The following is a 12,702-nucleotide window of genomic DNA, read 5'->3' as shown; positions in this document are numbered from 1 at the left end:
GCTGTATGATTTTCTCCATGATAATAATTTATTTGAGGAATTTCAGTCAGGATTTAGAGTGCATCATAGCACTGAGACAGCACTAGATAAAATTACAAATGACCTTCTGATTGCTTCAGACAAAGGACTCGTCTCTGTACTTGTTTTATTAGATCTTAGTGCGGCGTTTGACACTAATGACCATCAAATTCTGCCACAGAGACTGGAACACTTAATTGGGCAAGGGTTAGGGCTGGCTCAGGCTTGCCTTGTACCAGCCCCTAGTTAGGCTGACTTAGGCCTAGTCTGCCGGAAGACCCCCTATAATACACCGGGCACCTTCTCTCCTTCTCTCTCTCTCTCTCTCTCTCTCTCTCTCTCTCTCTCTCTCTCTCTCCCTCTCTCTCGTGTCCTATTACTGCATCTTGCTAACTCGGCAATTCTGGATGTCACTAACTTCTTCTCCGGAGCCTTTGTGCTCCACTGTCTCTCAGGTTAACTCGTATTGCAGCGGTGCCTGGATAGTGTGACGTGTGTGGTTGTTCTGCTGCCGTTGTCCTGCCAGATGCCTCCTGCTGCTGCTGTTATCATTAGTCATACTTCTACTGTTATTATACACATATGATTATTGTCACATATGTATACTATCAGATGTTAATATATACTTTCAACATATTGTACCACAGTAGCCAAAACTATAATTATAATATTATCACTTTCATTAATGTTGTTGTAAGCTACTGTCATTACCGTCTGTCCTGCATCTCTCTCAGTCTCTGTCTCTGTCTCTCTCTGTCTCTCTTTCTGTCTCATTGTGTCATACGGATTACTGTTAATTTATTATGCTGATCTGTTCTGTACGACATCTATTGCACGTCTGTCCGTCCTGGAAGGGGGATCCCTCCTCAGTTGCTCTTCCTGAGGTTTCTACCGTTTTTTCCCCCCGTTAAAGGTTTTTTTGAGGGAGTTTTTCCTTATCTGCTGTGAGGGTCCAAAGGACAGAGGGATGTCGTATGCTGTAAAGCCCTGTGAGGCAAATTGTGATTTGTGATATTGGGCTCTATAAATAAAATTGAATTGAAAATTGAATTGAATAATAACTGTTAATTATGCTATAATTAACACTTATATAGTCTTATTAATGGTAATAAACATCTTATTCTGCCTTATAAGTGCCCATTAACTGTTAATTGGTGCTTATTAAGCATTAATTAACGCTTATTACAGTACCTTAATATAAAGTGTTACCGACACATTTGAAATCAGGTAAATAATCATTCATGATATTGAAAATCTTTTATACAACACTAAAATACATTTTCTAAAAACTACTGTGGTTTTTATACTCTCTCCAAATCTCACACACACATCTCCTGATGTTTCAGAAAGAGACTTGTGCTTAACGAGGCAATAACAAACAGACCAGATCAAGTGAAAGGTAAAGAGACGCTTCAGACACTTAAAATAATACTCATAATAACAATCTGAGCTGCTCTGTGTCAAAAATAATCACCTTTAATGGACATACGGTGACATTCCTTGTATTTCTCATACAAGGAAATGAGAGGATCTCAAAATGGCGCTGTAATGGCGACAGGTGGAGAGCGTCCCCCGCTGTGCATAAGTGATTCGTGTTTTTTTGTGCTTTCCTGACTGAAAGTGTTTGAGTGGGTGATTCCTCGGACTCTATGAATGTTTGCCCTTTCTGAATGTGGTTTGTATTGGAGATCGGACCTTGCTAAGCACTTTATTTTCACGATGAGACTATCGGTGACACTGCTACTGCTGCTCTGGACAAAGGAGCTTCTAATGGCCTTTTCGGAAAGTCATGGAGGTGAAATCCTGCCGTATAGCCGGGACGATCTGCTGCTACTGGACTACTCCATACCGGACCTGGACAACTGTGGATCACTGCTACTGAGTCAACGTGAACCGGGTCGTGTTCCGACAAGGAAGCGGGGAAGGAGGGGTGGAGTAAGGCAGAGGCTGAAAAGACTCACTGGTAAACGGATGAGCCCGCCGCTCCCCTCGATCATTGTGTTGTGTCATCATCAGTGTTCGCTCCCTGCGAACACTGGCAAGCAAACATAACATGCCAGTGGGTCTACAGAGAGGCCAGTCTGATCTGCCTCACAGAGACCTGGCTTGATAACATGATCACGGACTCAGAGCTCTCTCTGGATGGATTCAGGTCTCCACTGAGGCTGGATCGGGACAATGTGAGTAGCCTGAAGAAACATGGGGGTGGGTTGTGTGTGTATTTTAACAACGACTGGAGCAGAATTGTCTCTGTCAAAGACTCCTGCTGTACACCTGACTTGGAGCTGCTTGCAGTGTCATTCAGACCAAAATATCTCCCCCGTGAGTTCGGTCAGCTGGCACTACTACTTGTTTACATCCTGCCCTCCGGCAACGTCACACGCGCGTCAGAGGCTATTGCTGCTTGTGTCCATCAGATTGAATGATCATCAGATTGAACATCTCCGGACTCCCCTGTTCTCATCCTGGGGGATTTTATGGCTGCAGGCTGAATAAGACACTTCCAACCTACCAACAGTATGTAACATGTGCCACCAGAGGCGATAAAACAATCGACCTCTGCTACGGAAATGTAAAGAACGCCTATAAGACATACAATAAACCTCCTCTTAGCACTGCAGACCATAATGTTTTTCATCTGATCCCTGCTTACCGCACCAAACTTCAGAGAGAAGGTGTGGTCAAAAAGCTGGTGAAAAAATGGGATGATGATGCGGCTGAGGAACTACAGTGCTGTTTTGAAAGTACAGACTGGGAGGTGTTAACTCAGGGGAGCAGCCTTGAGGAAGCCACTGAAGTAGTGACTTGCTATATCACCTTCTGTGAAGATATGACTATTCCCACAAAATCTGTCAAAGTATTCTCTAACAATAAACCTTGGATCACAAAAGCTCTGAAAACAACTCTGAATGAAAAGAAAATAGCATTCAAATCAGGAAACACATTTGAGTCAAAACTCATTCAAAACAGACTAAACAAAGAAATAAAAGCAGCAAAAGAAGAAGAAAAGCCACAAGGAGAGAGTCGAGAAACTCTTTCAGGAAGGCAAAGCCAGAGACGCCTGGCGTGGTGTTAAAACACTGGCTGACCTTCCCAATAACAACTCAACACTACAGACTGCTGGCCCCATCAATATGGCAGAGAATCTCAATCAGTTTTATTGCAGATTCGACCAGTCTGACTACTCACAGGAGAGGAAGGAGTTGTTGGTCGAGCTTACCTCTAGGTTACCCACCAAAGCAATCCTGGAGCTGCAGCAAGAAGAGGTTGAACTCATGCTGAAAAGGACAAAACCCAACAAAGCACCGGGACCAGTGTTGTGTGTAACGCGTTACAAAGTAACGTAACTACTTTTATTGGGTAAAAAGTAGTGTAACGCGTTACTACTGAAAATATGGTAACGGAACGTAGTTACTTTGTCAGTTGGGCACAACGTTACTTTTCCCGGGGACAGATTTGATGGTGACACTGCCTGTCTGCCTCAGCTGCGCACTAGGCAGGAACTGTGACAGTTGCCATGTCAACAGTACAGACAGGAGCGCCAAAATCAAGAATCGTATGAGGAATATGGAAGATACACACGCCTCCTCTGATTATTTTAACGGTTTGTCAACCGAAGACAGGTTAGCTTATTGTAATAAGCTAACAATTAGCAACGGAGTGAGGTTTCCTGACCCGTACTTAATGTCGGGTCAGTGGGTCACCGACCCAACGAAATGGCCTGAGCTACAGTGGCTGGACATTTTTTATATCTTGTGGAGAAACCCAGCGTTTATACGCATGAAAAACTCAAGGCATATAAATCCCTTGATGTGTAGAATTTTGTACTTTGCGGTCATGTCCAAGATATTGAATACCGGGATTTATCTGATGGTTTTTGTGCTCTACGGACCGAAGTACTGCCGAGCCAGCGACAAGGACACAAAACAGTAACGTTAACTAATGTACAAGACCTGGGCGATTCTGAACAAGTCGACCAACTATATACTGACAGCGAACTGCACTTGTATGGCTGGGTAAGTGTTGTTTAATGTAACGTTAACCTCGCTAGTCAGACCTCAGACATGGGCAACATACGACCCCGGAACCTCAAAGGAAATCAAAACGACCCCCAAAACATCAATAAAATGCAGCATTGTGTTAACAGAAAACAGAACAATCATAACCTGCCTACCTTCCTGGCGCTGTGTGAACGGCAGCCTGTTGCAGCAGCTCCTATTTTGTGTATTTTAAATTGCTGCTGTGACATTGAAATTTCCCCCCGAGGGGTTAATAAAGTACCTACCATACCATACCAGAAGAGAAAATGAATTAATTTATTCGTGCAGGTCTGTAGCTTACTGCAAAGTATGAGTCTGTTACACAAACACAGTCTCACAGTTACACACGTAATAACAGAACAGAAAATGATTTATTCATGAATATGACACTATTTGTTCAAAGATAGTGTCTGTGAATATTAATATTTTCCTCATTCAGTGATGCAGCAGGTCTGGCAAATAGGCTATTAGTAGTAGTAATCTGTCATGTAACAAATTCATGTAGCCTAGTTAACACAAATTAACTCTCACTCTTTAATCTTTATTTTATCACCAAAGTGGTAAATACCACTGGGAAACTCGGATTTTTTCACATTTAGGAAATGAGATGGGGTTCTACCCAAAGTCAAGCACCATAAAAGTAACGTAAAAGTAATGAGTAACGTAAAAAGTTACTTTTCACAGAGGGTAACTAAGTAAAGTAAGGGATTACTTTTTTTAAGAAATAACAAGTAACGAGCAAACACTACTTTTTAAAAGTAACTTCCCCAACACTGACCGGGACCTGATCAGATCTCCGGTCAGCTGCTGAAGTCCTGCTGCAGCCAACTGGCAGGTGTTTTCTGTCATCTGTTCAATCGCTCCCTGTCAGAACACTCCATCCCATCACTCTGGAAATCCTCAATCATCTGCCCAGTACCCAAAAAGAGCAATCCCACCTGCAACAGTGACTATCGGCCTGTGGCATTAACATCTCTGGTGATGAAGGGGTTTGAAAGGCTCATTCTTTCCCAGCTCCAGGAGGAGGTCAGTATGCACGCTGACCCTCTTCAGTTTGCATACAAACAGCATAGAGGATGATGCTGTTTTGACCCTGTTGCAGGCCACACACACACACCTCTGGAGAAGCCCAAGTCACTCGTCAGACTGGTCTTTGTGGACTTTTCAAGTGCATTCACACTGTGCAGCCTCACCTGATGGGACAGAAACTGCTCCAGATGGATGTCAACCCACACCTAATCATCTGGATCCTCTCATTCCTTTCAGACAGACGCCAGAGGGTCCGAGTCAATGGTCACCTCAGTACATCCAGGTCACTTTCCACAGGAGCTCCACAAGGCTCCGTAATCTCTCCAGTCTTGTACACACTTTACACCAATGACTGTAGGAGCACTAACCCGGACATAACTTACATCAAATACTCTGACGACACTGTGATCATGGACACCACTGACTCACCGGGACAATTAAAAGATTGAGCTGGACACGTTTGCAGGGTGGTGTAGGCAGAACTGTCTTGACCTCAACTCCTCCAAATAAAAAGAACTGGTGATTGACTTCCGTAAAGCCCCGCCCATCATCCCTCCTCTGTCAGTCAACAATCAGCCAATTGAAAGGGTTAATTCATACAGATATCTTGGGACCATAATCGACTGTAAACTCACCTTTCACACAAACAGTGAAGCCATCTTCTCCAAATGTCAGCAGCGCCTCTTTTTTCTCAGGAAACTTCACAGACTCCAGGTTCACCAATCAGTTTTAGCAGCTTTCTACAAGTGTTTCATTGAATCAGTTATAACTTTCAGCATATCAGCCTGGTTTGGTTCACTGTCCGACATCCACCGCAATCCACTCAACAAAATCATAACAATGAGCAGTAAAATAATTGGACTGGCACAGGAACCACTTCTCAGCATCTACAATAGAAGGACTAAACAAAAAGGTTCTCAGATAGCTTCAGACACCACACACACACACACTGCACAGCCATTACAAATTTTTGCACATTTGTATTTATCTATTTGTATTTATTTTGTTTAATATGCACTGTCGATCTTCACAGATGAAGTTCCTAATGGAAAAATAAAGTTCTTTGAATTGAATGAATTGAATTGAATGTTCAGTTTTCCCACGTGCTTCCATTGTAGCTTGTTGTGCAGCTGCCGACTGCTGCCGGCTCCCTAAATACTGGACTGATTTCAAAAATTGTTGTTCACATCAGTCTCTTTGATCAATTTACACAGAGAAATAGGGTCCAGGTTTGAAAATACCAAAGTCATCCATTAATTGAGCTTAGATGGATCCTCTTCATCCCCTCCTTCCACATCTCCTCCATAAACCCTACACCAAGATCTGCCTCCCAGGCAAATTTGATATGGTTTGCTGAACTGACATTCATATTACAAAACGACACAAATTTTGAGACAAGATGTTTCGATACCAGGATGTTGTTTCATCAAAACATAAAAAAACAATCATTTAAACAAAATTGTCAACATGCTAAATACAAAAACAAACTTCAGCATTTCAACAAAGATTCAAATCCTCTACTTTGACCTGCTGCAGGAATAAAGTCCATTCCTCCTAAACACTTCATGTGTCTCCTTCACAATAAAAGCTTTCCAGACACATTTCTTATATCACATCTTTGAAAAGATTTTAGAAAGTAATTTCACTTCAGTAAATTTTCCAAGTGAATTATGACAATTCACCCTCTACAGATCTGGTAAATGTGTTTGTATTTTGGCCAGGTTTTTCTCTGTGAGCAGTGGGACCTTCGGCTTAGTCTTTCCATCCAACCAAAACTTCGATCCAGAGCAAGAGAACTGTTGGCCTGATTTCAATGACATACAGGGGATGTTGATGGTCCCCAGAGGATGAATCCTAATAGTTATTTAGTGTGAACATGTCTTTTCAACTGCTAATCAACAGAGAAATGTCTCAGGACCATATGTGACAGAATATTAACGTACAAAATATTTGAAGGTTTGAAAACAAAGTATATTTACATTAATGTCAAACCTAATATACATAAAACCAAACACAATAATTTTTAATTGTACTTAAATTCACAAGAAACATTTTAAACCAGTAATGTTAATTTTAGCTTTAATATTTTTGACCTTCAATTCACCAATTTGAGTGTTTAGCCACAAACTGTTTACAATATATTCTAGTTGTTCAGTGTTTTTGTGTGAGCTGTAACTCATGTGTTGCTCTGATTTAAAAAAGTAGGAGGATCACAACTCTTTACTTCAAATAAGACTACAGGGCAACACACACTGGCTATGTTCTGTCATATATGCACATATGTCAGAAATCAAAGCAATGGACAATTTAAAAACGAGACCTGATGATTGTGCGAGATGAAAACTTACCAAAGTCAGTAGGATTCTTCCTCTGGGGTCCGTTTCACAAAGCAGGTTCAACAAACTCTGAGTCTAATCCTGAACTCTGAGTTGATCTACTCTGAGATAGGAAACTAAGATGAGTTTCCCTCATTTCAGGGTTAACAGACTCTGAGTTTTCACTAAACCTGCTTTGTGAAACGGACCCCTGAGCAACATGAACCAATAATCCACTGAGACACTCTGCTAGTGTGTCTGAAAAGGAAATAAAAGAAGAGGCAGTCATGTTAATAATGACATTAGAGGAACACATCATGGGGCTGAAATATGATACTGGTTTATAATTTGGAGTCATCCACCTCAGCTGACACATCCAGCATCAGACAGGTTTTTGCATTACTCTCTTTCACTGTGGGCTGGCTCTTTGGCTCTGGAGCTAAACTGTATGTAACAGGTAAGAATAATCATTCATTTTATATCAGCTGTTTTATTGAACAAGTTGAAAATGTGTTTGTAATGATTTTTTTGCTACAAGTTATGTTTTTTTTTTCAAAACTAGTAGTTCTTACAGCCATGCAGCTATTACATAAACAAAGTTCATAAATCCTGAAAAGATGTTTAAATCTTGCTGCACAACTCAAGTTATTCTTTATTTTTGCAGGAGATTAAACTGATTCATATGCAAAAAGTATGATATTGGAAATTTTACAGATATGCAGCATTTGATCCTCTAAGCGATTTAGCACCATCTCTTGTTTTTATGAAACAGGATTTTATGTGATATAAAACATTCATATAGGTCAGTAAATGTATTTAAAAACAATATAACTTTAAATATGCTGTTAAGAAAATTGTTAAATAATTTTTGAATGTTAAAACTGACCTCATGGCAATTGTATTTTATATAATATTAATTTTATATTTCTTTTAGTGGAGGATATAGTCATACAGTAAGGCAAACAAATACTGAATAAATTCCACAATTCATGCAAATTTATACATTTTTGTTTATGATACAGGGTGCTATATAATGGTGCATGCGCGCAAGCGTGCACATAATGCACATAATATGCTTTAAATAATTTCAAATATATAAGAAATACAATAATAATAATAATAATGATAATAATTAGATTTAGGAAAGGATATGGTGGTAAACATGTATAGAAATATATTTAAATTATGTTTCAGATACTGCACATATTATAATTTCAAGTTCAAGTTTTATGTTGTCTTTAATACACAGCAGTTTTTAATTCACATTTGACATATCCTAACACATCATTAATTGTGTGTGAAGATTAAAACTATTATGAAAAAGTAATGAAATTATTCATTTGTTTCTTCTGTGGTTAGTGTAAAGTATATGTTGGTTAATGTATACTATGTTACATACATTTTAATTATTAAAATGATTTGTTTTAAATGTGATTGTAAATATGTAACTCATAATAAAATGTATATTAACACTCATACAAACACATTTCCATTGTTTCATGGTAAATTCCATAACTATATTAAATTATATTATATTGTGTTATATTTTTTAGTAATATAAATTATTGTGAAATTAGAGTGATTGGACTTTAAAAAAAGACACTTGCCTAATACATAATTTTCTTTTGTTCCCATATAACACATGCTGACAGTAGCTGCTCAGTATTTTTGATATGAAGGTGAATCCAGTTATGAAGTGAACTTTGTGCTGTACTGATGAATAGTTAAATGATCAGAGTTTATGTAGTTTCCAAGATCAGACTGAATACAGTGCAGTGCGGGAAGCTGCTGTTGACTGTGTGACTGTGTGAATGTTTGTCTGTGCTGCTTGTTGCTGCTGTCAAATTTCAGATGAGCAGGTTGTGAAACCCGTGGTGAGCGTGTACCCAGCAGCATCCAGAGCCCACCTGGAGGGGAAGAGCTCCCTGCTGTGTCTGGCCTCAGCCATGTTTCCCCCTCTGGTCCAGTTTTCCTGGAAAAGACGAAAGGAGAATGGACCTCTGGAGAAGCTGCCCCCTGCTGAGGGAGAGGAGCTGGAGCTCAGAGAGTTGGGACACAGTGCTGCCATCCTGCTGATCCATCAGCAAGAGAACAGCGCATATAAATACCGCTGCTACGTCCAGCATGAGGGGGGAACAGTGGAGGCCGACACAGAACAAGGTAATGAAGGCTTGGTGACTGTGTTCAGCAGTGACTGAGCTCAATGACAGCACTAGGACTTTCCTCAGTGGACCGCTTGAGAATTGGGGCCAATGCAACGCAATATATACTGTACATAATTTTAAACAGGCCCATCTTCTGTGTGACTGGCCTAGGCGAATGGAATGCCAGCCCACTCGGGCTGGATTTTAATTCAGTCAGACTTTTTTTCTGTGCCAAATACCCAATTCATTCTAACTTTAACTGGGCTCTGCTTCTTTGTGGTGCCATTTGGACACATATTGGAGTGAAGCAAGACAAGAAAAGAGTAAGACAAGTAAAATTCAGGTTTGGCTGGCTATTTAGTTAAATCTGCTTTTTGTTGAATTATTTAAAGTTGATGCACTTGTCAGTGTCACTTTTTGTGAACAAACTAATCACAGCCTGGATAGGCAGGGCATTAAAAAAATGTTAACATGCTGCTGAAGACTTTTGCAATGATAAACTCATTGTTATAAATTAATGGTTATGATTTTTGACAGACAAGTTAACAAATTAGAGATAATGAACAGAGGACTGACACTTCTCACTGCAACTCCAACCATCTGACTCCTTTTCTGTTACAGAGGTTTCTACCTTTCCACCATCACTTCCACCTGCCATTGCTTCTGTCCTGTCTCAGTACCAAGTGAAGCTGTTCTGTGTACTGTACACAGTGCTGATAGTGAAGAGTCTGGTGTACTGCTGTGGACTTTTTCTATTGATGGTCCTCAGAAACAAGGGACCGCTGACAAACTACACACATGGTAACTGAATGTTTTCTGCTCACGTCCTCTCGCCATCATATCTCATTGATTCATCTCAGTTATCTCTTTGATGAGTTTTCACAAATATAACCTTACATATTCTTGAGATAAGGGACAAAACAGGTTTTAAAAATCTTTTTTTTTTTTTTTAAATGCACACTATATTTTTTGGAATTGGATATGTCTGTAGGGAAAAGTCTTAGCTATTTAACTATGTAAAGGAACAGGTTCTAAATAAAAATACATATAGTATGTTTAACTTTAGAACTTGATTTGTGTCAACTCCATCAGAACCACTAAAAAGTCTACAATTATAATCTTCCAGTCCAAAAAGACTCTTAAGGTCCTGAAATACATTGGAATAGTGTTTAGTTACACTGACATGTAATAAAATACAATATATAAACATGTGCTGTGATTTCACACTATTCTGAATACCCAAATTTTTTAATATCTGCATTTTCAATCTTTGTTATTGTTTTTAATACCATAAATACAATTTCCTTAGATAAATAAGGCATAAGATGATGTAGATTAGATAATTGTTTATTACATAAGCAACATTAACAAAAATCAACAAAAACATACATGTGGCGGTGTTGATGAAGAACTGATGGCGTTGACAATAAACTTAAGTGCATTACTGATTAGTAAACAAATATGATTTTAAACATATTGAGGTGACAATAGATGAAGAACAAACTATTTTTCTCTTTTACTGAACATAAATAACATAAGTAACAGTTAGCAAACATCTTGTAAATTACACTGTTTACAACTATCTTCAAAAACTATGTTTTTGGTGATATCTAGTGATGAAAATAAAAGCATAATGGATTAGGTAGAAATTTAATGTAGCATTTTTAGTCATGTTAAATTAGTGAAATTAGAAAATAACAAATATTCAATTTTTCTGACATCAGAATAATCCCTTTATATCTACCCTCCACATAGGCCACCATTCAATGTAAAATTCAGTTTCACCATTTTATGTTGCTAAAATCAACACACTGGCCCTTCAATTTAATATATAATTATATAATATAAATGCTGGAAAAGTTACATGATAATCAGTAGACCACAAAGCTTGTCCATACTCTACAAGTCAGAAGTGTAGGGTATCTAGTACGAGCTTAAATAACATAATTTATGCTATATATATACATTTGTGTGTAAATAAATCCGTGAAATAGAATTTTAATCCTTTACGTTGTTCACAGATAATATTACATTCACACATTCAGAGGTTATAGGTGGATTTGTCAACTCCAACAGCTTAGATGTCAACTCCGTCAGGTTTACACTTGACGGAGTTGACATCGGACAAGGGAATGTATTTTCCCGCCAAAACATGTGTTGTACACTGCAGCAAGCTGGGTTTTCCTTGGTTGCTAGCTGCCTCAATAACCTGACTAACATGCCTAAATTCGATTCATTACTGTTTAAAAAAAAATCATTATAACGGAGAGAAGGTGTTGACATGTTCCAGCTGTGATTGTAGGAATATCAACATTGTTTTTCTAAAATATTAAAAAATGCAAAACTTTCCAGAGCATATTGGGTAGTGTTGCATTCAGCACAGTCAGGAAGATGAAAAGGGGTCCTCAAGGATTTTGCTAACCATGCTATTGCCTGATTTAGTAAGAATTATAAAAAAAAATCTGACGGAGTTGTCAGAAGCTGAGGACACAACTTTGATAGGCAGATTTTTAAGAAAAATATTGTTTGATGTTCACTTTAGGTGTTTTATAAATATAGAACCATTCTTTTTTGTTCAATATATATATGTATATATATATATATATATTTGCACAATGGTATATTTTTTAAAGTTTTTTTTGGGTGGGCCAATATTGTGACCTCTTGCTGAGGACAAGTACAATAACATGGACCTCTTAACTGCAGACCAGACATTTAAACAAATTTGCCAAAAACAGTTAAAAGTGGGTGATTAAAAATTACATTGGTATACGCAGTTCCTTCAGATTTAACTATTGTAAGTATGTAAATCATGATGAATTTATGGATTTTTCATTTAAATTAGACTTTTTTTTTATGTGGAACATGTTTTGTCCCATCTCTCAAGAATCAGTAACCTATGACATGTTGTGGTTGGTTTTAAAATATATCTTTTTATGCATAAGTTAGATACAGTCAATCTTTTTTTGAGTTCGTACTTTATTTCCACATTTAATCGTGACCTGTATAATGAAAGAATCAGTAGCTGTTCTGCTTGATATTATATTTTTTATAGTATTTTTTTCTGTTCTAGCATTTTTTTTTTAATATATTATGCAGAGTGTAACAGGTTTGTCTAATTCTTTCACTGTAACACCCTTAATAAAGTGAAAAATC

General features: G+C 38.4%; 1 protein-coding gene across 1 annotated transcript in view; it reads left to right on the top strand.

Annotated features, from left to right (window-relative positions):
* The window catches only part of LOC126407116 (immunoglobulin lambda-1 light chain-like), a 40,927-nt gene extending 30,572 nt beyond the window's left edge, over positions 1–10,355 (top strand). The window contains exons 3-5 of the mRNA XM_050071799.1: positions 7,816–7,859; positions 9,254–9,562; positions 10,168–10,355. Coding sequence (XP_049927756.1) covers positions 7,816–7,859; positions 9,254–9,562; positions 10,168–10,355 — 541 coding nt within the window. The remainder of the gene's footprint in view (positions 1–7,815; positions 7,860–9,253; positions 9,563–10,167) is intronic.
* The last annotated feature ends 2,347 nt before the right edge of the window (positions 10,356–12,702 follow it).

The sequence above is a fragment of the Epinephelus moara genome, chromosome 19 (assembly GCF_006386435.1).
Source record: "Epinephelus moara isolate mb chromosome 19, YSFRI_EMoa_1.0, whole genome shotgun sequence".
Lineage (NCBI taxonomy): Eukaryota > Metazoa > Chordata > Actinopteri > Perciformes > Serranidae > Epinephelus > Epinephelus moara.
Note: the sequence above shows the minus strand (reverse complement) of the source record. Positions and strands in the feature narration are given on the sequence as shown.